Source organism: Dipodomys spectabilis, unplaced genomic scaffold (assembly GCF_019054845.1).
Source record: "Dipodomys spectabilis isolate Male_0828 unplaced genomic scaffold, ASM1905484v1 ptg000018l, whole genome shotgun sequence".
NCBI classification, from domain to species: domain Eukaryota; kingdom Metazoa; phylum Chordata; class Mammalia; order Rodentia; family Heteromyidae; genus Dipodomys; species Dipodomys spectabilis.
The window spans coordinates 9919138-9944830 of record NW_024870695.1 but is presented as its reverse complement, the minus strand read 5'-3'; the positions used below and the strand labels follow the sequence as shown (position 1 = coordinate 9944830).

Sequence of the window (25693 nt, the reverse complement as noted above, 5' to 3'; positions counted from 1 at the left end):
GAGCAGATGAAGATCTTTTGTAAACATCTTTATTAATCTTGTATAAAAATAAGGTCCAAGGAGAGTTTTCGGGGTCAAGGGCATATTGGGGGGGGGGGGGGGCGGTGGAGGCAAAAGTACACTTCATAAGTTACAGGCCAGGCTCCTGCTCAGGCTAAGTATGGCTATGGGGAGATGGGATGCTGCAAGCAGCTTTTAGGAGGAGGCGGCCAACACTGCCCTCTGTGCAAGGAGAATGTGCCTGCTTGATGGGGATGCCAGGCCCAGGCAAGCTGAGGCCCACCATTCCGGTGCCCCAAGCCTGCCCACAGCGCCACCCATTACAGAATCCACCTGCAGATGCAGCGGCTACAGCGAGAGGTCAGCAGTGACCTGCATGGGCGGTACTGGGGGGCGCCGGCGAACACTGCGGCGGCCTGTGTCCGAGCGGATGTAAGGCTGGTTCCGCAGATCTGGCAATCAGAGGAAACGTGGGCCTTTCAGGAGTCTGTCCAGAGCAGGATCAGACCCCAGGGCACAGGCTCACCCTTCTAGGGATGGAGGCTCTGTTCATGTGGAGGAGGCCACTGTTTATGGTTTATCTGACTTCCCCTTTCCCACCCCCAAACATCTGAGCTACGTGCTGGACTGATCCGGAAGAGGAAAGCATGACTTTGCTCCCACAGTCCTCAGATTGGAAACCAGGCCATGCAGGTACCTGGAGGGGGGGCTTAGAGGGGCATTTCCTCTCCCAGGCTGGCCTCACAGAGGAGCCGGGATGTCCTCTTGCCGGTGCGAGCAGTGAAGGGCACGGTCTTGAGCACTGGGGTTTGGTGGATGAGAGGAGGTAGGTAGAGAAAGGAAAAAGAGAAACAGAAAAAGTAGCAAGAAGCAGTAAGGCAGTCAGACCCCCTAGGGGGAGAGAAACGGAACTGAGGTCAGGAAAGAAACATGGCCAACAGGGCCAAGCCCTCACCTGTGATGATGTCTTCAATGGCCCCATCTCGGTCACTCTCATAGATGAGTGGCTCCTTCTGCTGCCTCCGTTTCAACTCAGAAATGAGGTCCATCTGTTGTCTCCGGGCCTTGGGTGGAGACTAGGGGAATATACAGCTCCAGCTCCAGGATCTCTGCCCTCACCCAACCCTAGAGTATCTATCTGCCTGGGCTCTCATAGCTAGGACAGTGGCTCGTGCACAAGGAACCCACTTCCTTGCCTGGCCTCTGGGGCACTGCCTTTGTTCTTGGGCAGTACCTGTGAGGGTGGGGGGTGATGTCAGAGGATGATGAAGGTAGTATTCATTCCTGCACCCCTGCACCAAGCTCCTGCATAGCTGCCTACCTTGGGTGCCGGCGTCTCTCCCCTGCCTGGGGTGTCAGCACCCGCCTCCTGAGCAGCTGCTTCCTTCTTCCACTGTTCCACCTCTTGCTCAGCTTTCTGCAGGGCCAAGGTTGGATCTTGGTGAGGGCAGCCCCCCTTCCTTATAGGAAACCCCTGCCCCTACCACTGCCCGTATAGAAGCCATAGGGCCTCCAGCCCAGCCACCAGACCCATGTACCTTGTAGGCCTTGGTAAAGCGACTGAAGAGGGAAAAGAACATGGAGGGGGATGTGGTCTTGGGGTTCTCTCCGAAGTACTCCACCACAGACTCATAGGCTTCCTGCAGGCACAGCCGTCAGCCCCACCAGCATAGACTCATGCAGCCTCAGAATACTAGCCACTTACTTCATCTCTCATCTCTGCTCCTCCAGGCAGGGTGGTCCCCCACTCCCACCCTCCAAGGAGGGGGGGTCCCACCTATAGCCACACCCTCATTGGGTGTGTAATGGCAAGTTCTCCTTCATCCCCCAGCCCAGCCTCCCACCACCAGGCCAAGCCAGGCCAGCTGCCAGCCCACCTGAGCTGTCTTGCTATCTGCCAGAAGCTTGTCCATGGTGGGTGAGTTAGCCTTCAGGAACTCCTTGAGAACCATGCAGTCATCTTGCCGTACAAACTCCCGCTGTGTCAACTCGAGGCCTCGATGCAAGGAGCGTACATCACCCAGGACACTGTCTAGGGACACTTCGTGGGGGAGGCGGTAGGGAAGAATGGAGTCAGGAAATCAGATAGCACTCCCACCAAATTATAACCTGTAGTCTTCCCAACCTAGTGGCCCCTGGACTGAGCCCCCGCCCCCACCCAAGGCCCTGTTGCTTCATACCTGAGCCCGCCTTGTCCAGGAAGTACAGCTCACTATGGAAACCTGTGAGCTGTGGGTACTTCTCAGCAATGACCTTCACCAGGTAGTGCAGTAGCGTCTGCTTACGGTCAGTTGACTTCATCTCCAACAACTGCACAAGGATGCCTTGTAAGGGACAGGCCCCTAGCCAACCCCCATGCCCCAGGCCAGGTACTCCCGGCTCACCGCATCTAGACTCTGGAGCCGGAAACCGTAGGCTGCCCCTCGCTTGCTGCTGTTCATGTAGTTGCCAAATGCCAGGACAATCTGGGAGGGATGGGAGAAATTCAACATGGTGCCAGGACTGAGAAGGCTCCTTTGAGTATATATTGTACAAGGAGGAGAAACGGTGGCAAGAAGGAAGCCTGCACACACATCCCACCACAATTCTGAGTGGACTTTTCACCGCACATGTACATGTATGTATACGTATCTCACATGTATGTACTGTCAACACCACAGCACACCCAATTTTCCTCTACTAGTCTGACCCCAAACTGAGTTTCTAACATCTCCTAGGCCAGCTCCTAACAGCCATCATTCTGGCTGGATATAGTGTGGTTGCTCTCAAACTTACACCATAATCCTGAGAGCATCTCAGCCTTCTGCCGATCTCAGGTGCACATGGTAATAATCTCTAGTCTCACCTTAGCTGCTTTCTGAGCATGAATGTGGGCATGTATGTTATATCCCAGGTGGGCAAGATATGAGTCTCCTTCATACTCTCCCAAACAGGTAAGGGTAGGCCCAATCTATAAGCACCCTTTCCCTGAGCGCTCACCTCCAGGATCTGCCGGAGTTTGTCAGAGGACTTGATGGACATGGAGGCTGCGATGATGGCATTCAGTTGCTGGGGATGGGATGGGAGAAGTGAGGAGATAGGTTGGAGCCTGGAGATCCCACCAGGAGCCACAAGTACTCTCCCAGGTACTCTCTTTGGAGCCCAAGCTGGGAGATGTCTCCTCCCCACCCCCAGCCCAGGCCACACCACCCTGCCCACCCATCCACACCGGCATGAGCAGCTGGGCAGTATCTGGGAAATTGCCCAAGAAGGTAAGTGTGGCCATGCGCTCAGGCAGGCGTGGGATTCGACTGAATCGCAGCATGAAGCGGTCTTCCTCTGATAGCTCCTCCATTGGCCGCTGCTCACGCTCAAAACGGTCCATCAGAGTTCGCTCATACTCTGTAGGCAGGAAGCGGGTCAACAGCTCCAAGAAGTCCAGGCCAAGAGCTTGCAGGTCATACCTATTGGATGGAATAGAGAGTGGAACTCACTCTACACCCACCAGTCCCTTAGACCAAGATGGCACCCCTTCTTGAATAACTGGACTTTAATATCTCCTATTGGCTGATAGCTTCAGAGAACAAGGAAAATTGGAAGTTTGGGTCCCCGCCTACTTTAGTGGATGATGGCCAGCTCTAGATGCCTCAGCCTGAGTGCCCAACCTGGGCAGAAGGAGGAAGAGAGAGTGAGGATGTCTCAAACGGTATGGATTCACAGTATGGCCTCGGTTTTCCTAGCCTAGAAACAGGACACGCTTCCCTGACCAGGATGATTGTGGGCTCTGTACTGGAATTTGCTTGACCTTGGCTTAACAGAAGAACTGAGCTGTGTTCAAGTCTAGAAACACAGGTACTCACATCTCAATGGCCTGGCAGATACGATCAGCCCCCAGGTTGCCCTTGCGTAGGGTGATGGCCAGGTTCTTAGCCCTGTTGGCCTCAATGAGTGTTGACTTGGTGGGGGCCTTCTGCGCTGCCTTGCCCTTGATAGCACTGAGATCCAGACTGGGCCCTTGAGACTTGGTCTTAAAATGTTCCTCAAAATCACTCATGTCCAGCTCCTGAAGGTGCAAGGAGAAAAGTAGGGAGTGGGGTTAAGATCTTTCCTACTCCTAGTTGAGCACTATGTTTGGTTCTGAAGCCCACTAGCTTAGCACTGACAATCCACCAGCAGAGAAAAACCAGTGAGCCAGCTTGACCACACGGGCCCTGATGGTAGGTAGAGATACAGGAGAAACACAAATGTGAGATGACCACCCAACCCAGGGAACCCTGACCAAGGCCATGAAAGAAAGCCAAAGGAAAGGCAGAGGGAACAGTATGTCCAACAGCCTGGAAGCAGAACACCACCTCTTTTGGAAAACAATCTACCAACAAGGAGGGCCAAGGCTTGCTTTGTGGGAAAGGGACTCGAAAGGAGAGGCTAGACAGGGGGAGGGGAGTGAGGAGGTTGGGATGCACCCCTCTAGAGGAAGAAGAAAGCCTTTAGGGAATCCTGCTCCTCCATGCAATCTACTCTGCCTAATGCCCATCCCCAGGACTCGCAATCTATAAAACTGGGTGGATGGGGCTGGGAAGGTGACTCAGTGGTAGAGTGCTTGCCTTACATGCATGAGGCCCTGGCTTCCATTCCTCAGCACTACATAATCAGAAAAAGCTGGAAGTGACGCTGTGACCCAAAAGGTAGAGTGCTCGCCTTGAGCTGAAGAGCTCAGGGCAGCGCCCAGGCCTAGAGTTCAAGCCCCACAACCGACCAAAAAGCAAAAACAAAAAAACTGGGTGGAGAAGATGACCACTCCAATGGCCCAGCGTGATCTACACGAGGCCCCTCCTCTGGCCTCCACACTGGGAGCAAGGCAGGCCACTCACCTGCAACACCTTCTCATCATTGAGCTCTGTGAAGACAGTGCCTGAGATCTGGTTGGGTTTCAGGGCCACCCAGTTCAGGAGGGGCATCCGGAACTTAGTCTGGATGGGTTTCTTGGCTTTCACTCCTAGGATGGGAAAAGGAGTGGTGAGCCGCGGGGGGGGGGGGGGGGGGGGGGCGCCGGAAGGAACCTGTCCAGTAAGGTCTTGACACTAGGTAACCCGCCAGGTGCAGAGGGTCCTGGAGGATGTGAGGGATAGGGTTCTGCGACCTCCGGTCCTCCCACCCTCCCTCCTCGCTGACTCCGATCCACTCACCTGAGCCCATCTCTGGGCTGGGCTCCCCGAGTGCATGTGGGGGACCTCCTGGAGGCGGAGGCGGTGGGGGCGGGGGCGGCACAGGCCCATCAGTGCCAAGAGGAGGCGGCGGGGGTGGGGGTGGCAGGTCTCCGGGCAACGGCGGCGCGGGTGGGGGCTCCGGGCTACCCGGGAGGGGAGGAGCCGGTGGGGGCGCCGAAGGTGGGGCTTCCTGCGAGGTCTGCTGGCCGGGCAGTGGGGGCGGCGGGGGCGGCAGGGGTGCTGCTCCTGGACTCGACTCCGAATTGGTGGCAGGTGGGGGAGCTGAGCGCATCAGGGGCGAGGCGGGACCAGGGAGGGGCGGAGAGGGGTGGGGAGGGGCGTGTCAACTCCTTGGCTTGGGTGGTCTCCCCTCCTCCTTGCCCTACGCATGCGCATGCGCATGCATGTGGGGGGGGCCGTTTCCACCCACCTGCTCCTACCTGAGCCCCGCCCCCAGTCCCAGCCTCTTCCCCCCCCCCCCCCACCGTCCCGGCTCCATCCGTTCCCTATCCAACGTGTGACCCAAGGATCTCCTCCCCAGGCCCGATCCCCCTGCCCCCGCCCCCGGCTTGAGGCTTACTGCGCACCTGGGGTCGGGAGGCCGGTGGGCACCCTCGGGGCTGGAGCATCGTCGCAGCCACCACTCGGTGTGACCCCGGAGCCTGGAAGGATCTCGATGGAGACCTCGTCATCCCCCGGGCCTCGCAAGACGCGGATTAACCCCTTCTCCTCCAGCTCCTCCACCTTCAGCTCGATAGCTGACGGCCGCCGCCGCCCCAGGGCCGGGGCTGGTGCCGGGTCATTCTCGGGCTCTGGAGGGCGTCTGGCGGCGCCCACGGCGGTGGAATCACTGAAGCGCTCCTGCGAGCCCCAAGGGAGGGGTAAGCACCCACCGACAGGGCCCCTATACCTCTTCCCAGGGTGGAGACCCTGGCCGGCCCCGCCGTGCGCCCCTGCCCCAGCCCGCAGCCCCTGCCCACCCGCGCGCGTGCGCGTGGTCCCCACCCTCACCCGCAGGGTCTCCAGCTCCTTCCGAGCCAGGCTAAGCTGCTTTTCTAGTTCGGCGATCTTGGCCATGGATTCGTTCTCCGCGTCCCGAAGCCGCTCTGTCAGCTGTGGCACCAGCACATGGTGAGCTACCACCCTCGGCCAAGCAATGGCACCGCCGGCGAGGGGGCGGCATCAGGCAAGCCTGCCTGGATGGCTGGGGGAGGCTCCCACATCCGCTTAGCCCGGCGTGCCAAGGGTGGGCCGAGCCTGGCACTTGGACCCAAGTGAATGAGGAGGGGAAACTAAGGTACCATGGACGGGTTGAGGGGGAGCAGTGGGTGGGGAGGAGGAGACTGAGCCAGGAGGGGCCCCAGGACCCCCAGTCAGGGATTGGGGTCCATGCATCCGTGGAGGAGGTGCCTGGCTTCCGCACCAGACCCACGCAGCAGCGTGGGAGTGCACTGAATCCTCATTGAGAAAGACGACCAATTTGGGATTTGGATTTAGGTCAAACTCTGGTGCCAGGCAGACAGCCACATCCAACTCATTCCCAGAACAGATCTGCCATTCAGGGCCTGCAACAGACACATCCTGTGGGCCCACTGTGCGCTGGGCTGGGCTCGGAGACTGCGCTCACCAGTGCCACCTGCTCCTGTAGCTCCTCCATGTGCTCCAGCACAGCATTCTTGGTCTCTGTGTCCTCCAACAGCGCCCCGACATCAAAAACATTGTCCAGGTACGCCTGGATCTGCACCTGCAGCTTGTCACTCTCAGTGAGCCGAAGCCTCTGTCCCCAGATGGAAGGAAGGAGGTGAGGCCTGGGGTGGGTAGAGGTCTTTCCATACAACCCCCACCACTACTGGGGTAGCTCCAGCCTGATATTTTTTTTTTCATTTTTATTTTTTTATTTTTTGGGTCCAGTCGTGGGGCTTGAACTCTGGGCCTGGGCGCTGTCCCTCAGCTCTTCAGCTCAAGGCTAGCGCTCTACCACTTGAGCCACAGTGCCACTTCCGGCTTTTTTCTTTTTTTGCTTATGTGGTGCTGAGGAATCGAACCCAGGGCCTCAGGCATGCAAGGCAAGCGCTCTACCACTGAGCCACCTTCCCAGCCCCATTCACTTGATTTTCCTTGGATAATATTTCTTTTTTTTTTTTTTTTTGTCGGTCGTGGGGCTTGAACTCTGGGCCTGGGCGCTGTCCCTCAGCTCTTCAGCTCAAGGCGAGCGCTCTACCACTTGAGCTACAGCGCCACTTCCAGTTTTCTGGTGGTTTATTGGAGATAGGAGTCTCACGGTCTCTCCTGCCCGGGCTGGCTTTGAACCGCGATCCTCAGATCTCAGCCTCCTGAGTAGCTAGGATTACAGGCATGAGCCACCAGCGCCCGGCTTGGATAATATTTCTTTACCAGCCTTGGACCACAGTCTTCCTCCCTCTGCCTTCCAAGCTGGAATTACAGGCATGGACCACCAAAGCCACCTTTTTTTTTTTTTTCTTTAAGTAGGTCCTGAGGCCTAGGGGCTGTTCCTGAGCCTCTTTGTGCTCATGGCTAGCACTCTACCACTTGAGCCACAAGCCATGGTGCCACTTCCAGCTTTTTCTAAGTAGTTTACTGGAACTAAGAGTCTCATAGACTTTTCTGCCTGAGCTAGCTTTAAACCACAGTTCTCAGGTCTCAGCCTCCTGAGTAGCTAGGATTATAGGCATGAGCCACTGGCTCTTGGCTAAAGCCAGTATGTGTGTGGTTCAGCTTTTTTTTTTTTTTGGCCATGGGGCTTGAACTCAGGGCCTGGGTGCTGTTCTTCAGCTCTTCAGCTCAAGGCTAGCACTCTACTACTTGAGCCACAATGCCACTTCCCACTTTTTCTGTTTATGTGGTGCTGAGGAATCAAACGCAGGGACTCATGAATGGGAGGCAAGCACTTTACCACTGAGCTACCTTCCCAGTCCTCAGCTTTTTTTAAAAAATAGGGTCTCACATTTTGTCCAGGTTAGCCTTCAACCCTGATCTTCCATTCTCTGCCTTCGAAGTAGTCATGAGCCCCCACTATATAAGGCCTCCAGAACATTTTCATTAGCCTGGAAATAAACTCTGTACCCATTAGCAGCCACTCCCATTCTCTCCTCCCCATTTCTGGCCACCACTAATCTACTTTCTATCTCTGTGGATTTACTCATTCTGGACATCTAATATACAGAAATCGTATACTATGAAGCCTTTTGTATCTGGCTTCTTTCACTGATAAGTTTCCAAGGCCGTAGCATATCAGTACATCCTGGCAGTATCAGGATTTGAACCCAAATTTGCATTAGGTGAGTCAGGATGGCTGCAACACTCACCTCTAAGTACAGGTCCAGACCCAGGTGAGTGAACTCGTATTGCAAGAAGACGCGGAAGTTCATGTTCTCTACCGAGTGGACCACAATGTTGATGAATTGCATGCAGGCCACCTGGGAACCAGGGACAGCAGCAAGTCTTGATCCACTGGATTGGTGTTCAGTGATTTCCAGACTTCATTATCAATCCCCAAGTCTTCCTCTCCACAGTTCCCACTCTACTAACCCAGGTCTGTCACCTCCATGTCCTCTGCAGCCCAAGCCCTCCCACCCCCACACTAACCCCCAACTGTCCAATCAGATCTCACACTTGGCTAGAACAAAGCCCAGAGCACAGCCCCACAACCACTCCTTGTACCCAACAGGCCTTAGCCCTGTGCTGTCAAGCTTACCATGAAGTCAATGTTGCTGTCCTCATTCCGGAAATATTCCATCAGCTTTTCAAAGCGGTGCTGCTCCCCACACACCTGGGTCAGGGGGATGACACTCACTGAGGACCCAGTGGCTCAACCTCCATGTTTGGGTCATATCTCTTGTGCCTCTAGAGGCTTCTCTCTAGTTCTATCAGGTCCTATCAGTCTTCTAAACCCCACTCCACTCTCATTCTCCTTATATACAATGGCACCCTCACACCTCAGGGCCTTTGCAATTGCTGTTTAAACTGTGTAGTATGTTCTCCCTTAACACAGACACCATGCTCAGGCCCTTACTCCCTTCCAGCTTCGCTCAAGTCTCATCTTGCCAATGAAGTCTTCCTTGACTACCCTGAAACTTGTTCTCCTGCCTCCTCAACATCTCTTCACCCAAAACTCTTATTTTCTATTATGTGTACATGCATATGCACATGCATACCAGTACTAAGGCTTGAATTCAGGGCCTGAGCACTATCTCAGCTTTTTCATTGAAGGCTGGTGTTCTACTACTTGAGCCACAGCTCCAATTCTGGCTTTTTGGTGGTTAACTAAAGATAAGTCTTGCCAGGCATTAGTAGTTTACGCTTATAATCCTAGCTACTCTGGAGGATGAGATCTGAGGATTGCAGTTCTAAGCCAGCCCAGACAGGTAAGTCCGTGAGACTCTTAATTCCAATAAACTACTCAGAAAAAGCCAGAAGTAGTGCTGTGGCTCAAGCTGTAAAGTGCTAGCCTTAAGCACAAAGAGACTTGGGGATAGCACCTAGGCCCTGATTTCAAGCCCCAGAAAGGCAAAAAAAAAAAAAAAACAAAAAGGTAAGTCTCATAGACTTTCCTGTCCTGGCTGGCTTCAAACCCCTATCATTAGATTTCAGCCTTGAGTTTACAGATGTCTGCCACTGGTGCCTGGCTCCATGCACTATATCATGTTCTTCTTAATTTCATAGTTTGTTATCTGTCATCTCCTCCTTTTTGTTTCTTTTGCTCACTGACACATGGCAAGGATCCACCCCTTACCCGATACATAGTAGACCCTCAGTAAATATTCACTAAAGGAATAACTGCACATATACATCCTTATGCTCCACAGTTCCTTGCATCTGCCTCTCACAAACCTGTTCAACAGAATTGGCAACCCCAGGATGACTGGATTGATAAGGATTGATTGGATTGTAAGGCTGAGGGAAGGCTGACCTTGTCCTTGTCATACTTACCTGACTCTGTACCCGTCTTTCAGAACTTCCCTGTGCCAGATTATCCTCTGGATCCCCCAAATTCCCATCCTGCATCCCCAGCTATCCCATCAAGGTTCCAAATGTCAGCAACGGAGCTCTAAGCAACACCAGAGGGGCAGGCAGGTGTGTGTGGATGGGCACTCCAGTACCTCCTTAAAGTTGTCAAAGGCTGCGAGAATGATGTCATGTCCTCCCCGCACCAGGCACACAGCTGCCAGCAGCTCCAGCACCAGAGCCTTGGTTCTGAGGAGAGAAGGGAACAACAATCTCTAGTAAAGGTGGGCATGTCCCAGCTAGAGGAGGATGGGGCACTGAGGGTGGTGCGTCTGGGAGGCCATCCTGAGAACTGAGTGGGAACAGAGTAGACTGGGGTGAAGCAGGAGACAGGTTATGAGTGTGGACCTCACCTAGGGTTCTTGTTGTTGAGGCTCAGAGCAATCTCATTAACGCAGGCTGGATGGTTCATAACAAGGCTGAAACCAGACTAGGAAAAGAGGAGATGTTAGCACTCCAGGCAGGCCCCTGAGACTAGCAGCACCTCCAACATAATCAGAGCCATGACAGTTCGTGTCTGTAATACTCTCAAGCTCAGCAAGTCTTTCTATTCAGCCATAACCTCCTCTGCAGCAGCCAAACCTTAACACTGCCCCTCATTAAAATTCATATTGTTCAGAAGCCAGGGTTGGGCACCCTGACATAGTGAAACCATATGGGCCAGAGACGCAAGAGAGATAAGCTTCACTCTGGGTCTTCCAGTGCTCTTCTGTGAACCCTGCATGGTATCCCATGTGACACCCAAGCATACCCCAGCGATACCCAGGACCACTCAAGAGGACCTGACAAATAGACAACAAAAATATGGGCTTCTTCTCAAGACTCATCAGCCTCAAGATGCTCTGCCAAACCACCTAGATTCTCTCCCCAAGGTTCTCTGGTGAGGGACAGGACAAAGGGACAATTGAATTCGGAACCTCAAGCCCCAGACTAGTCCCCCAGGTCACCAACCCCATGCCCCCCACTGACCTGGTAGTTCATGATGGCACGCAGACACATGATGCAAACATGGACATCATCCTTCTGGCTGACGATCCGAGAATTCCGTAGGGCCTTCCTGCTGTGAGTGGGGGTCATCCTGGGCAGGTATGGGAGAGGCAGCAGGAATCAGCCCAAGCCTTAACTTCCTGCTTCTTCTACCAGCAAGTAAGAGACAAGGAACTCCGAGAACCTCAGGTAATGGCTTCCTATCTACCCAACCAAAAAGGCCAGTTTGGAGTAAGGTAGGTGTCATCGGGCCTCAAACCTGGGATCTCACTTGCTATGGGGGGCACTGGGGAGGCCCTTACAGGCCAAGGCATGAAGAAGGGCTGCTGTGTTGTGAGGGTAAAAATCTGGCAGGGAGAAGACCAGCCAACACTTGGAAACAGCGGTGAGAAAGCTCTCCACAAGGTGGCGCTTGCCGCTCCTTGGGCTCCTCTTCCATCTTGAGAGGCGGATTGTGAATGCAGACTGTTGTGGTTCAAAAACTTTCCAGTTCACTTACTACACAGGTAACTTTCTCTTCCTGAGCCTCATTTTCCTTATTTGTAAGAAGTAATTGCAGCAATAGTACCTTCTTGCAAGGCTATTGGAACTATGAGATGAGCTCAGAACAGCGCCTGGCACCTAGTAAGTTCTATCAGGGAGTATGCTGAATTACATTTGGCCCATAAGTGTGAGGTTTTCATTTTTGCAGAACTGCCAACTGTGACTTCCACATGTCCATCAATCTTGACGATTCTATCACATTCCTAACTTCTCTGGAGCCCCTCACCTCCACCCAGCCCAGTCCTCCCCTTTGCCCTTTCCCATCATTGCTGAACTGTGTCTCGGTCTTTGCTCATTCTGTTCCTTCTTCCTGGAATGCCCTTTCTTGCCCTCATGCTGCTCAAAAGGCCCCTTCCATCTGGGTAGTTTCAGTGTCACCTCTTCTGGGAAGCCTTCCTGATTGCTCCATGCAGTTTTCCAGTCACATCTCTGTGACCACCTGTTACCGAACTGACTCCCTCCCCCTCTAAACTGTGAGCCCCTAAAAGGCAGCATGATCTATTTTGGAGGGTAATCTGCCACATACCTAACATAGAAAATGCTAACAAAAGTGTCTAACTTGACAAACAAACTGTGAGTGTTTGGGATTTAACATGCAATTGGTCCTTTGACCCAAAGTTAAGAGCTGAGTCCCCCATGATGCTCCAGGGTCACATCCATCCCCTTCTTTGCCTCCTGCAGGACACCCAGGCTAGGGTCACAGCAACCCAGCCCAATAGTATCAGTTGAATGCCTCATCCAACCCACCACCACCCCAGGAAGTCAGCCAGGCATGCACCTGCCACCAGGTGGCTACGTACCGGGGAGAAGGGGGGCACCTGGAGGCCGCATGGGAGAAAACAAGGATTAGATGTATACAAGAAGGGTTCCACCATCCCAGAAACCCCTCCTTACCCCAGACCCAGTCAGAATCCAGCCTCTGAAGGATTCTTAACATATCAGCATCCTGAGCCTTGCATGAGGCTGATTCTGAATCCCCCATGCTTGGTTGCCCCTTCCCCAGCCCCTAGCTAGCACTCTGGATGGGCCTGGCTAGAAGAAGCCTTGTAAGGTTGAATCCTCCATTTTTCCCACCACCTTGTCTTAGGGACACATACTTGATGGTCAAGTGACGATTTCTGGGCGCAGACGGGGATGGTCCCTTGCTGAGATCTTCTACGGACTGCTCTAGGGGCTTGCTTTTTTCCACACTGGAGGTCCCATTGTCTGTGCTCTCCATGTCATACCTGGAGAAGAGACGCAGGGACTTCAGGGGACACGAGTGGGCAGAGAGAACTGCAAGGTGAGACATCTGCAGGAAAGCCTGGGGTAGAAGGGGACACTATGTTCTGGGCTGTGTGCTGAGCACAATGGAGGGAGAGAGAATATCCTCTCTTGATCAGGGAAGGCATCAGGAAGGGATCTGTCCCAAGCCAAGTGCAAGGGCTACATGGAAGTGGCAGGAAGGCACAAAGCCAAGGGACGCCAGGATTGAGGGTCTGAGGAGCAGGATCAAGGGTCTGAGGAGGGGCATCGGGGGGGGGGGGGGGGGGCTTACGTGACAGAGCACTGGGCAAAGGCTAGGTACTCGAGGAGCACGTCCAGGCCACAGTTCTCCTCATTGAGGAACTCCTGCACCCACCTGCAGGGCACAGAACTCGCTCAGTTCCAGCCAGGAAGTAGGCCTGCCCGAGTGGGCACCAAGCAGGCACAGCAAGAGCCCCACCCTACCCTCCACCTCAAGAGACTCTGTGATGCTAGGGACTGAGCTCAGGCGTAAGCTCCAGGATGGGGAGGAGCAGAGGAGAAAAGCATCTAGGCCTCCACCTGGAGGACGTCCACAGGCCCAGCCAGCCCTGTGCCAGGGGCAAGGGAGTTGGATGGGGAAGCCCTAAGGCTGTGGGAGGCCCAGAGGGGGAGACCTGAGTTCTGGCTCACCCAATGTGGTTGGTCCTCAGGGAGGTCTCCAGCTCCCGCAACACTTGCGTGGACTCCTGAACTCGCCTCTTAAACTAGGGGCCAAGAACAGAGTCTGGTGGGTGAAGCCCCACCTCCCACAGGCCCATCAAGTCCTAAAGCAGCAGCCAGCAGTACCCACTCCCACCCTACACTCAAGGCCTTTCACGATTGTCCTCCCCCACCACCTCCACATGCCTGCCCTAACAATGCGTGCTCAAGGGCTCTGCATTCTTCACCCACACATACAGGGGACACACAAGGTATATGCACGTACATACCTCTACATGGACATACAGCTTACATGCACACATACACACATCAAACAGCCAACGTGACACCCTGGATACACACACAGGGCTTCCCACACACCCACACATGGACACATGGCACATGAGTATGTTTCTCTCCACCCCACCCCCATCCTTGTTCTCACTCTCTCCTCTATTCATGGGCTCAGGAGTATACAAGACACATACATCCAAAAACACACCCATGATACACACACACACATCTCTGCAGGACAGAGTGCATACATACACATATAAGCGTACCTATGTAAATGTAGACAGGATACACAAAGGAACCTATAAAATTCCCACCAAAAGCACTCTGTGTCTCCTGTAAATGCCCCCCCACACACATACACACACATATAGCTAATCCAGCTGCCCAGAGCCTGGAAGGTGCAGGTAGGGGACAGGTTTAGAATAAAAGGGGAGATGTATACCCCTAGGTTGGACATCCAGTCAGCAGCTACTTTTCGGCTGACCCCACCAGTATCTAGGTAATTCTTCAGCTTCTGAATGTAGGCTGCAGGGGGGTTCTTGACTTGAAACCGTTCCTGGAGAGATAAATGGGGTATCCAATGGGAGCTGGCCAGAGCTGCTGCAGAGCCACTGACCAGGTCCCCTACCAGTGTTCCTTTTTTTTTTTCTCTCTCTCTCTCCTGGGTTTTCAGGCTTTTTTTTTCTGTCAGTCCTGGGGCTTGAACTCAGGGCCTGGGCACTGTCCCTGAGCTTCTTTTGCTCAAGGCTAGCATTCTACCACTTGAGCTTTAGCACCACTTCCAACTTTTTCTGTTTATGTGGTACAGAGGAATCGAACCCAAGGCTTCATGAATGCTTGGCAAGCACTCTACCACTAAGTCACATTCCCAGTCCAGTCAGGCTATCTTAAGTTACATCAGAAATACCTAAGGCACAAACCCAAAAGACCTGGCCTCGAGTATCCCAGAGCTGTCTGGAGGCATAGTGCAGAGGATCCATCCTGTCACCTGTCTGCCCTGGGGCACCTAGCTACTCAGGAGGCTGAAATCTGAGGATGGTGGTTCAAAGCCAGCCCGGGCAGGAAAGACCTTGAGACTCTTATCTCCAATAAACCACTCAGAAAACCAGAAGTGGAACTGTGGCTCAAGTGGTAGAGTGCTAGCCTTGAGCTGACGAGCTGAGGGACAGCGCCCAGACCGAGAGTTCACAGATGACCCCACCCATAGGAACTCCCACTCAGCCCAACCCACAGCATTCAAATGTGCCCAGCCACCCGCTCCACCCCTCTGAGATGCCAGGCTAAGCCCCTCAGGAGCACTCTCCACTTCTGTCCTCAGCCCAGCCTTACCCCAGCTAGATGTCTGCCCAGCCAGCCCGCCCATTCCATTAGCAGGAAGCTTCACCAGGCCCGGGGAGGAGGGGGAGAGGGGGGATGACTCGCACTCTCTAGTTCTCATACCTCAGCCTGAGGCCACACTCACCTCCTGCCTTTCTAGATCCCAAAGCGGTCAGACCCTACCCCCCCCAGTACTGGGAGAAGTCCACTCCAGTGTCCAGCAGCTGGACACTGCCCAGTTGAGTTGGGCAGCTGCCCAACTGTGAGCCCAGAGCTTAAACTGACTTCCAAGGGGCAGCAGTCTGAACTGTCTGGCCTTGAAGGCTGCTGCTTCATCTTCTCTCCTCGGACCCACAGGGAAAGGTGGGGACAAGGATCCCTTCCCTCTCTTCTCTTACAGTAGGCAACCCAGGATTGCCCCTTTCCTTCTCCAGCCCAGGACAGGAGGGTAAAGAGAGGCCCAACCCCTGCCATTTCACATCTCCCATAGTCTCTGGGGAGATGGGGATACAAAGTCCCTCAGAGCCCCCCACCAGCATTTCCAGACGATACCCCAGCCAGCCTCTGAGCAGGATCTCAGCCCCACGAGCATCAAGGCACAGGGAAGGGTGGCCCACCTGGTCACAGATCAGCTCCCACTTCTTCTCGTTGTCATACTGGCTCAGCAGCTGGACCTTGTCTGGGGGCAAGTTCATGCAGTTCTGGGAGGGGAGAAACAAAGGAAAGATGCCTGAGCTTGGGACCCCAACATGATGAGAATGTTAGGGCATTGTCAGGAAACTAAGTTCCCTCGGAAGGCTTGTGTCATTCTTTCACCCAGGAAATAAGTGCTATTATCCATGGAAAAAACCGAGGCCCAGAGAGGCAGAGCGCATATCCCCCATAACCCAGCATCTAGAAAGGGACCCACAGTTTGTTTTGCCAGTACTGGGGCTTGAACTCAGCCTTAGCCTGAGCACTGTCCCTTAGCTTTTTCACTCAAGGCTGGATAGAGCTCTAGCACTAGAGCCACTCTTCCACTTCTAGCTTTTTTGGTGGTTAATTGGAGATTAGAGTCTCACAGACTTTCCTGCCCAGGCTGGCTTCAAACCTCAATCCTCAGACCTCAACTTCCTGTGTAGCTAGGATTACAGGCAGGCGTGAGCTACTGCCTCCCTGTCTGGACCCAGGGTTTTATGTGTGCTTGTGACAGGGTCTCAGTATGTATCCTAGGCTGTCCTGAAACTCCATATGGAAATTTGTGATCCTCCTGCCTCTGCCTCTCATGTGATGCAGTTCTGTGTGTGAACTACCACACCTGGCTCTCCTGGACTCAGGATCTGAATTCAAATCTAACTGGGCTCTGTCACACACGTACACACTGTCTCCCTGGCATACCTGGCATGAGACAGTCACATGCCTTCCCTGGGCTCATTTCCCCAAGCTGTGTTAGCTTCCTCTATCCTGGCAGGAAGCTAGCAAAGGAGCATTCACCAGCCAGGTACGGCTGCAGCCATCAGGCAATGACCCCCTTCCCACATGCCATCAGACACCCCAATCCCACGAGCACAGACTCAGTCCAGAGTGTCAATGCCAGCAAGGGCAGAGGCAACCCTCCCCAACCCTCTCCAGTACCCCCACCAGGTCCCTTCAGGGAGGGAGGGAATGAGACAGGACACAAGGGGCAGCGAAGCTGTGTCATGGCTGAAGGTGTGTCAGAGGCCAGAAGGCATAGGTAGAATACTAAGCAGTGGTGCTGGTGGCCCAGAATGGAACTCTCCTCAGAGGCTAAGAAAGTTCAGCAAGAGCTCTGCCTTGGTCCTTTCCTGGCCATGCTGCCCCTGTAATACAGTCCAGCTCAGAGCTACGGAATTGACCATGTGTTGCCAGAATTTGGGGCTCTCTGGACCCCAGCATTTGGCAAATCTCCCTAACACACCCAGAAGACAAGCTAGTTCATTCAGGAAATTCAGGAAACTCCAGTTTATGGAGGGCTTAAGTCTATAGCAAGCCCCCAAAACCAGTAGTTGTCTTCATGGAGTTCTCAGTCAAGCTGGGACGATATGGGACACCCCCTCCCAGGGGAGTACAAACCCAGTATTGGACTGTCACCAGCCCTGGCCATCAGGAACATACACACGCCATCACGTGGCTCTAAGGAAAGGTCACACATGGCTGGGACAGCCAGAGAGCCACACCCACCTGAGGCTCCTCAGCCAGCTTCCTCTCTTGGTTGCTAAGCCTAGGGCTGGAGCTCTGGCTAGACCTCACCCCCAAATCACTGCCTTGAGTTAGTGTCACATAACAGGAAACGGGGTGTTCTCATCCCCCATTGCCTAACTTTTCCGGCTGGGGCCCTACTTGAGAGGTGAAATTGTTCACCCACCAGACTCCTGGGTCAGCTGGGGGTAGGGTACGTCATCTTCACCCCCCACCCCCACCCCTGCATTGTGTAAGAGCCTGATCTGAGGAAACCACTGCAAACCCCCCCACCCCCCCCCATGCCTGGGGCCAGACCAGGGGCCCTCTCCTGCAGTAAGAGAGAGACTGTCCAGGAAGGGGCCTTCAGGCTATGGGGGGGGGGGGAGGAGGCTCTGCTAGGGGGCTTGGAGGCTAACGTCCCTCCCTTTCTGATCCACTCCCAATGTACAGAGACAAAGGGAAGCAGTGGCACTGAGGTGAATGGGCCTGGGGAAAAAGAAGGAAGTTGATGCCAGGCGATAGAGGAAGGCACAGAGCCCTAGCATGTGAACCTCAGAAGGGACTGCCACCTACTAACAGGTACTTTCTGGGTCCTCACCTAATGTGTGGTGCTGGAATGGCCCTCAAGTCATGATCATAACCCAACAGTCATGGCAGCCAGCTTTCCCTGAATGTGTACTATGCCAGGCACCACTCAGTGCCCTGCATGCTGCTGGCAGGCCTTCTGCCCCCTGCCTGCCTTGGCACTGCTGCTATGCCCATCCCACAGGTGCACTGAGTCGTCTCCTGACCTGCCCAAGGTCACCTACAAAGCCAGTAAAAAAAAAAAGAAGCTTGCTGGCTTTGAGCCACAGCTTTGGTCCTCTCCTCCCGAGCAGTCTCAGGGTATATGCTGCAATGGAAAGGAGAAACCTCTCCAGGGTCTTGCTCAGAGCATCCATCCCAACAGTGGTGGAGGGCAAGGTGCCCCTTCCCCACCTGGGGCCTCCTCAGGCCCCAGTCCCATGTGCCAGCCTGCTAGACGTGCTAAATTTAGGCTCTGAAATCAGAAATAGCTCTGACAGCGTTGAGCGCTAATTAGCAGCTGCTCCCCAGCTGTGGCTGTGCCCACCAAGGAGATGGGCACCCAGGGAGTGGGAGAGGGGCCAGCAAATGCCACTCACTCAGGGTGACATGAGGCCACTCTGAAAAACAGGGGCAGGGCCCTAACCAGGCCCCTCAGCAAAGAGGGATGGCATGGGTGCTGGGGGAAGCAAACATCGCTCAGCTAAGACAGGAAGGGCCAAGCAGTCCAGATGTGTGGTGAAGGGTACATCTGTAATGTGGAGGGACCAGAGTGGGACTCAAAAGACCCAGGCTCTGGCTGGGCACCGGTGGCTCAATCCTATAATTCTAGCTACTCAGGAAGCTAAGATTTGAGGCTCACAGCTCAAAGCCAGCCTGGGCAGGAAAGTCTGTGAGACTCTTATCTGCAATTAACCACCAGCAAACCGGAAGTGGGGCTGTGGCTAAGTGGTAAAGCGCTAGAAACTGTTTTGTTGTTGTTGTTGTTATTTTTGTTTTGGTTTGTGGGTGTGTGCGTGCACACTGGTGCTGGAGTTTGAACTCAAGGCCTGTGCACTGTCCCTGAACTTTCAGCTCCTTTCCCAGCTGCCCTAGTGCTTTGGGTCAGATGAGGAAGGATATGGGGTATGGTCAAGGAAAGGGGTTAATTCCCTCCCTTTTCTATTAGAGTGTATGGTGACCATCGTCCTCCCTGCCTGTGCCTCCTAAGGTCAGAGAGAGACACTATACATCCACACTCAGCCCCTGCAGGCTCCTACTTCATACTAGGAACACCCCCCCCCCCTTTCCCTGTGTTGACTTCTGTCCCAGGGTGCGATCCCAGGAGGCTGACAGCTCTAGCCACATCTGGATAGGGCCACGCCCTGCAGTTTCACTTTCCATTTGAGCATCTAGGCCCCAACCCACCAGCCCATCCTTTCCCCATAGCTGAATCCCACCCTCCCCTGCAAGCCCCAAAGTGCCCCCAAATATAGATATCAAGCCCACTGTTAGGCCAGAAATCAGGCAAACCCCCAGCCTCTATTCTATATCCCCCCTACACCGCTGTGTAGCCTCAATCTTGGCTTTTAAGCTCTCGGCACATCTGCAGAAACAATCAATTGAATCCACTTCTTAAAATCTCCGGATACAGACTCTGTGGTGCTCTTACAGGCTTACAGGAAGCTATGGGAGTGACCCACCCTGTTTCAGGTGCTGAGATCTCCTAAGGCTAACAGCTCCTCCCATCTGAGCCCCAGCATCCCCTGCAGGTCTGTGTCCCTGGAAGCAAATATAGGACAAGAATAGGAACCAAGATACCAGACCCTGTCCAAATTATCCAGGCTGCAGGAACCCAACAGCAATAAAACAAATTCTCCCAAAACATTTCCTCTGGGCTAACGCCAACTAAGGACTCTACATCTATTCACTCAGTTAAATCTCAACAAAAAGCTTGCAAAGAAGATGCTATTACAACCTTTATTGCAGGAAAGGGAAACTGAGGTATGGAGCGATTAAGTTAACTACCCAAGGATATCTAGATGGCAAACTGGTTGCACAGGACTCAGTTTCCTCAGAAGAAAGACCAATGGGATGCTGACCTCCTCCTCCCAGAGGTTTGCTGTGGATAGCCCGGCCCCAGTCCCCTCAGCTCTGAAGAACCCATAACAGCCAGCCAGAGCCTCTTCCTGCCACCCAGCACCCTACACTTCCTGTTGTTGCCCATACTGAGCTCTTACTCACTGGGGAACACCCCCACCAGCACCCCTGGGTGTGGGGAAGTGGAGGCCTGCCACCCCTCCTCATGTGCACACACTAGCTGCCGTGCTAGCTGCCGTTGGCCCCACCGCAGCCCCACCTTCCAGGAGAGGTAGGCCCTCCCTCTCGTGGTTTCCGGCCACCAGGCAGTTTTCAGTCTAGGCCTCGCTGCTGCAGACCTGTGTAATGGCTGGGTGGGAGGTGGCCTGCTTTATCAGAGCTGAAGACCTGCATGGCAACCCAGGGTGTTCTTGAGGAGAGGAGACAAGGGGCTCCAACATGGAGAGAACCAGATCAGCACCCTCTTGCTCACCATGAAGCACAGCTATGGGCATTTCCCCATGACCAGGCATTGTGTGAAGCACTCTATTTAATCCTCTTTATAACAATAAATGTATAATTTACATGTAAAGAAAATTATCTTGGGCAGGGAAGGTGGCCTAGTGGTAAAGTGCTTGCCTAGCATGCATGAGGCCCTAGGTTTGATTCCTTGATACCACATAAGATTAATAAAATAAAAGGAAAAATAACCACTAAAATTATTTTTTTTAAAAAAGAAAATTAAGCCAGGTGCTGGTGGCTCACGCTTGTAATCCTCGCTACTCAGGAGACAGATCTGAGGATCGCGGTTCAAAGCCAGCCCAGGCAGGAAAGACCGTGAGACTCCTATCTCCAATAAACCACCAGAAAACTGGAAGTGGCGCTGTGGCTCAAGTGGTAGAGCACTAGCCTTGAGCTGAGGGACAGTGCCCAGGCCCAGAGTTCAAGCCCCATGACCAAAAAAAAAGAAAGAAAAAAGAAAATTATCTTCACAGTGTGGTAGTTACCATGTTCCCCTTACATGTAAGGAATACTGAAGTTCAGAGAGGTTGAGTAACTTGCCCTAGGTCACAAAGATAGTAATTGGTAAAGATAAGATTCAATCTCCAAACTTGATTACCTCTGCCCCCTAAACTTGGGAAACTTTCCCTGCCTTTCTCCTGAGCAACCTCTGTCCCTTCAAAGGCAGGGAGGCCCAAGCCACCTTCCAGAACTTTGTATTCCCAGGAAAAGTACCAAGATGGCTGGCCCCTAAGAGCAACCACACCTGCTCCTGCCCATCTTACCCAGCTCTTTGCCAAAAGGCCCCAGATGCCATTGTGAATCATGTCCACCACATCTCTGCATTTCTAGGCCAGTCTATGCCAGGCCTGCCTGCTGAGAATGTCACCCACAGCCTCTGCCCAGCCCAGCATCTGACCACAGGATGACACCCCAGTGAGTGTGTGGGAGATAGAGGGAAGGAAGTGTAGAGTCTGAGCCACCCCACCCTTACCCCTAGCTGCAGGCCCAAAACTTGAGGAGCTCTACCCCAGAGGAGTTGCTGGCCTGGGAGATGCACCTCCATCACAGGCTGGCAGAATGGAGACACCAGCCTGCTCTAAAGGGCCTGACGAGAGTCAAGCTTTCCAGGGCCCAGGCCCTGCTTGGAACGGTTGTGACTGCCCCATGTAGCCTGGTCAAGTGTCCAGGTCCTTGGACATGGGTAAGATCACTCTAAGGGCTAAATCCTTACCCATAGGATATGCTCTCTTGTGTGCAAACATCACTCTCAGCCCCACCTCCACTTATCCCTGAGCCCCTAGGATACAGGCTGCTCTCTGCCCAGGCAGGTCGGGGTACCCTATGCCCCATTATACCCATGACACTCCTGGCAAGCCATCCCAAACCCTCACCCCATATGCCTCCTCCCAAGGCAGGAAGACGTTGGAAGACACCCAGCCTCGGGCAGGGCGTAGGAGAGGCGCGAGCTTGGAGCCTGGCTGGCTGGCATTCCCACCATCCCAGCAGGCCCATGGAGCTGGGCAGCCACGCTCCTCCACGTTGCTAAGGCAGCAGCCGGAAACCCTGGCTCAACCTGCGCTTCCTCCCCACCCCCACTGTAAGCAGGAGACCCCTCTCTCACAGCCTAGCACACAGGGGCTCTCTGCACCTCCTGCCCAGATGGGGAGACTTTGCTGGAGATACCCCAAATCCAGAAGAGGAATCCCATGTCCAGGAAAGGAGCAGTTTGGGGTATGGGGACCTATTCCCCACCAGGATGGAAGGGCCACAATGAAATGACAGGGAAAGGTGCTCTGAGGCCATGCTGACCAGACTATAGGTGTGCCCCTTCCCCCTCTCTAGATTCTTCTTTTAAGACATACCCTAGGGATGAGACTCAGCTCTGACCCTTAAAATGGGGAGGTCAAATGGAGCTACTCTCTGAAATACTCATGGCCAGACTTATGGGTTCAGCCAGATCTTTTGTCCTGGGCAGCCTCAAGCGATGGACAAGGTTATCACAGGAGGTGGGGGGGGGGGGGGTTGTCATATCCCTGCTAGTAGAGAGTAAGAAGAGCCACGTTTTTTAGCCAAGATTGATCTTGGTCATAACAGGGCAAAAGATGCATCTTCCCCAGGAAGAAGGTATAAACACAGTGGGGTTCCTGGGAGCCTAGGGGGAGGAGGCCCAGTGGGTGCTGCTGCCCAGCCACCAGAACACCTCTAAGATCCCTCTCTAGACCTCCTCTCCACCCCTGCTACAATTTGCTCCACCCCAAGCCAGAAAGCAGATTGACCAACCCACACTAACCCAGTCCATCTGGTGTGTGTGTGTATCTGTGTGTGTGTGTGTGTGTGTGTGTGTCTGTGTGTGTGTCTGTGTGTGTCTGCGCGCGCGCGCGCACACATGCATATGCCAGTACTGGGGTTTGAATAGGAACTCAGGGCCTAAGCTCTGTCCCTTAGCTTTTCACTCAAGACTGGCACCCTACCACTTGAGCCACACACAGATCCACTTCTAGCTTTTTTTTTTTTTTTTTTAAATTGGAGATACTAGGCTCATAGACTTTTCCTTCCCAGGCTGGCTTCAAATCACAATCCTCAGATCTCAGCCTCTTGAGTAGCTCAGATTACAGGCATAAGCCACCAGCACCCAGCTTAGGAGGGGTTGCCTAAGATGAGGGCCACAAGGACACAATTCCAGGCAAAAATAGTGTAAGTGACACAGACAGCCTGTTTGGACTACCCAACTCCAGTGACATTTTGTTTGACTTAGCCAGTCAGTTACAGCCACAAATCACCTGGGACAGTAAGGCTCCATACTTGCGTGGGACTGTCCACACTAGACTTGGATTTTCCCAGATCTGAATTATTCACATGACTCCTCCCCATTACCATGCATAACAGAGAACAGCCTAGAACCTAGACCTCACCCCTCACCTCCAAAGCCCATCCTACCCCTATTATACACACACAGGGGGCTGAGATGGTCACACACTCATGGTTACCCCATAAGGTTGTGGGGATCTTGGGACCATCACCAACTCAGGCTCCCCCAAGAGGGTCCCCAAACCTTGTATCTCATGTTCCCTTCCCCCATCTAGTCAGTCAGCTTAGCCTTGCTGAGGCCTGGGTTTGGGATAGGACTCTTCAGGGCAGGTGAAGAGATGGGTTAATCAGGGACTGGCCTGAGTCCCTCCTCCTCCCCACCCAAGCAAGGTGCCTTCACAAGGTCACACACCACACACACACACACACACACACACCACACATTCCTCCAGAGCCCCTCTTAACTTTCCCTTGGAGTGGGCAGCTGTCAGCATTCTCAGGAACTATTTGTTAGATGACCCCCCTGGGGGCCATGCAGAGGATCAAGCAAGTAGCGCTGAATGATGGGCTGAAGGTGGGGGGAAAGGGTAGAGGGAGTCAAAGGGCCAAAGATGGAGCCAACACCACTTTGTGGCCTGTGCCCCTCCTCCCCCAGCAGGGGTCTCCACCCTCAGACCTGCAGTGCCAACCTGCTCAGACTGAGAAGTGCTCTGGGAAACAACCCTGCCTTCCTGCCTGTCACCAGTGTCCAGTAAGAGACAGCTGACAGCAGACAGGCCACACCAGGCAATTAGTTAGAGAAAGGGAGCAGGGAAGAGGGCTGAGGTAGGGAGAGGGAAGTGAGAATGGGTGGCCCTTCCTCTTCCCTGCATCTTCTGCCTCCCATCTGTCTTGGGGACCCCTCACTGCACTGGCCTGTACACCCCAGACATGTTTTGACTGTTCTGAACTCAGCTTGAGTTGATGGCTTTCTCCCCAGTGGTAAAGACTCAGCAACCTTCCCCAGCCCTCCACCCCCCCCCCAAAAAAATTTTTTTTCCCTTGAAAGTGGCACTGTGGCTCAAGTGTAGAGCACTTGGCTTGAGCTGAAGAGCTGAGGGACAGTGCCCAGGCCCAGAGTTCAAGCACCAAGACTGACCCTCCACCCCCAAAAAAGAGTAAATTCCAAAAAAATATTTTCCCAGGCAGGTGATAAGAGGAAGGGATGAGAGCTTCTTGACTTTTGCTTCATTCACCTCAAGCCAGAGTGACCCATCCACGCAGACCCCACCCGGATGAGGGGCACATGCCTCCTGGGCCATATGGGTGGAGGGGGAGGGTCACGGGGGCGGGGGGGGGGGGGGGGAGGAGAAACACAAGTGCCGGCTGGCTCCGCAGGATCTGACCACCTACCCACCCGCCTCCCAGCTGCCGGGACACCAGAGCAAACCAGAACCAAGAGCTCTCACTGAGTCCTGGGCTTGTAAGAGGCTGCATCGTAACCCTTCCATCTTTGACCCTGAGACACAGAAGGGCGGATGCTCCAGACCTGCACCCCACAGCTGGGCCTGCGTGGCGTGGAGAGCTCCCCACGCGAGAGCTCCGCTCCACCCTCCCCGCAGGACGTTTCTGCTTAAGACCTTCAAGCCGAGGAGGGTGGGAGGAGGGTGCGGGCTGGGGGTGGGGGGGCCAGCCTGGGCCACTGCAGAAGAAAGTTTTTTTGGGGGGGGGAGGAGGGGAGTGGAGAGTGCTAAGTCACGGAGAGAAGCCACTGTCCCTCCCACCCTCCCGGAGGGGGGCAGCCGCCGGGCTGGGGATCTCCAAGCGGCACCTGAGCCCCCGGAGGGCGGGGACGCGCGCGGAGCCCCCGCCGCCCCTCGCCCGGTGGCTCGGGCACGGACACCCCGCGCACTCACCAGGACGCGGTTGAATCGCTCCTCCAGCTCCCCGGCGGCGGGCATCGGCTGCTTGGGGGCGGCGGGCTGCTTGGGGGGCGACGCGGTGGGGCCCGCGGGCTGCTCGGCGCTGCCGGCCGCGTTGCCCATGGTGGTCCCCACCCAGCCGGCCAGGCGCCTCCAGCCTCGGAGATCCAGGGTGTCGCGGGGACGGGCGGGCGGGCGGCAGGCGGCTTAGCGGCGCGCAGGAGCCGGGGCGCGGCGTCCCATCGGGGCGGCCCGGTCCGGTCCGATGGGAGCGGGCGGTGAGCTTGGGGCGCGGGGAGGAAGTCAGGCTGCCGGCCGCCGGGGCCCGAGGGCTGGGCCGGGGGGCAGGAAGCTGCGGCGCGCGCTCCCCCCTCGGCGATTTTCGAACTTCTGCTG

At 54.6% G+C, this 25693-nt stretch overlaps 1 protein-coding gene across 3 annotated transcripts; it reads right to left on the bottom strand.

Annotated features, from left to right (window-relative positions):
* Window positions 1-13: 13 nt before the first annotated feature.
* Window positions 14-25693, bottom strand: Fmnl1 (formin like 1). 3 transcript variants are annotated; one of them, XM_042673766.1, is made up of 27 exons: window positions 25292-25688; window positions 15899-15982; window positions 14407-14520; window positions 13659-13732; window positions 13279-13362; window positions 12839-12967; window positions 12542-12559; window positions 11181-11289; window positions 10565-10641; window positions 10307-10400; window positions 8902-8976; window positions 8513-8623; window positions 6814-6963; window positions 6198-6299; window positions 5774-6047; window positions 5166-5468; window positions 4851-4975; window positions 3840-4042; window positions 3209-3443; window positions 2980-3048; window positions 2385-2465; window positions 2181-2310; window positions 1878-2041; window positions 1539-1640; window positions 1322-1417; window positions 956-1076; window positions 14-452 (listed from the first exon to the last, which is right to left on the bottom strand). In XM_042673766.1, exons 1-27 carry the CDS (start codon window positions 25418-25420, stop codon window positions 349-351), a joined length of 3357 nt encoding a protein of 1118 aa, XP_042529700.1. In that variant the 5' UTR covers window positions 25421-25688; the 3' UTR covers window positions 14-348. The 3 variants fall into 3 exon arrangements, with proteins under 3 accessions (XP_042529700.1, XP_042529701.1, XP_042529702.1); XM_042673767.1 differs by lacking the exon at window positions 12542-12559; XM_042673768.1 differs by lacking the exons at window positions 14-452; window positions 12542-12559 and adding an exon at window positions 465-802 and having other exon boundaries at window positions 25292-25693.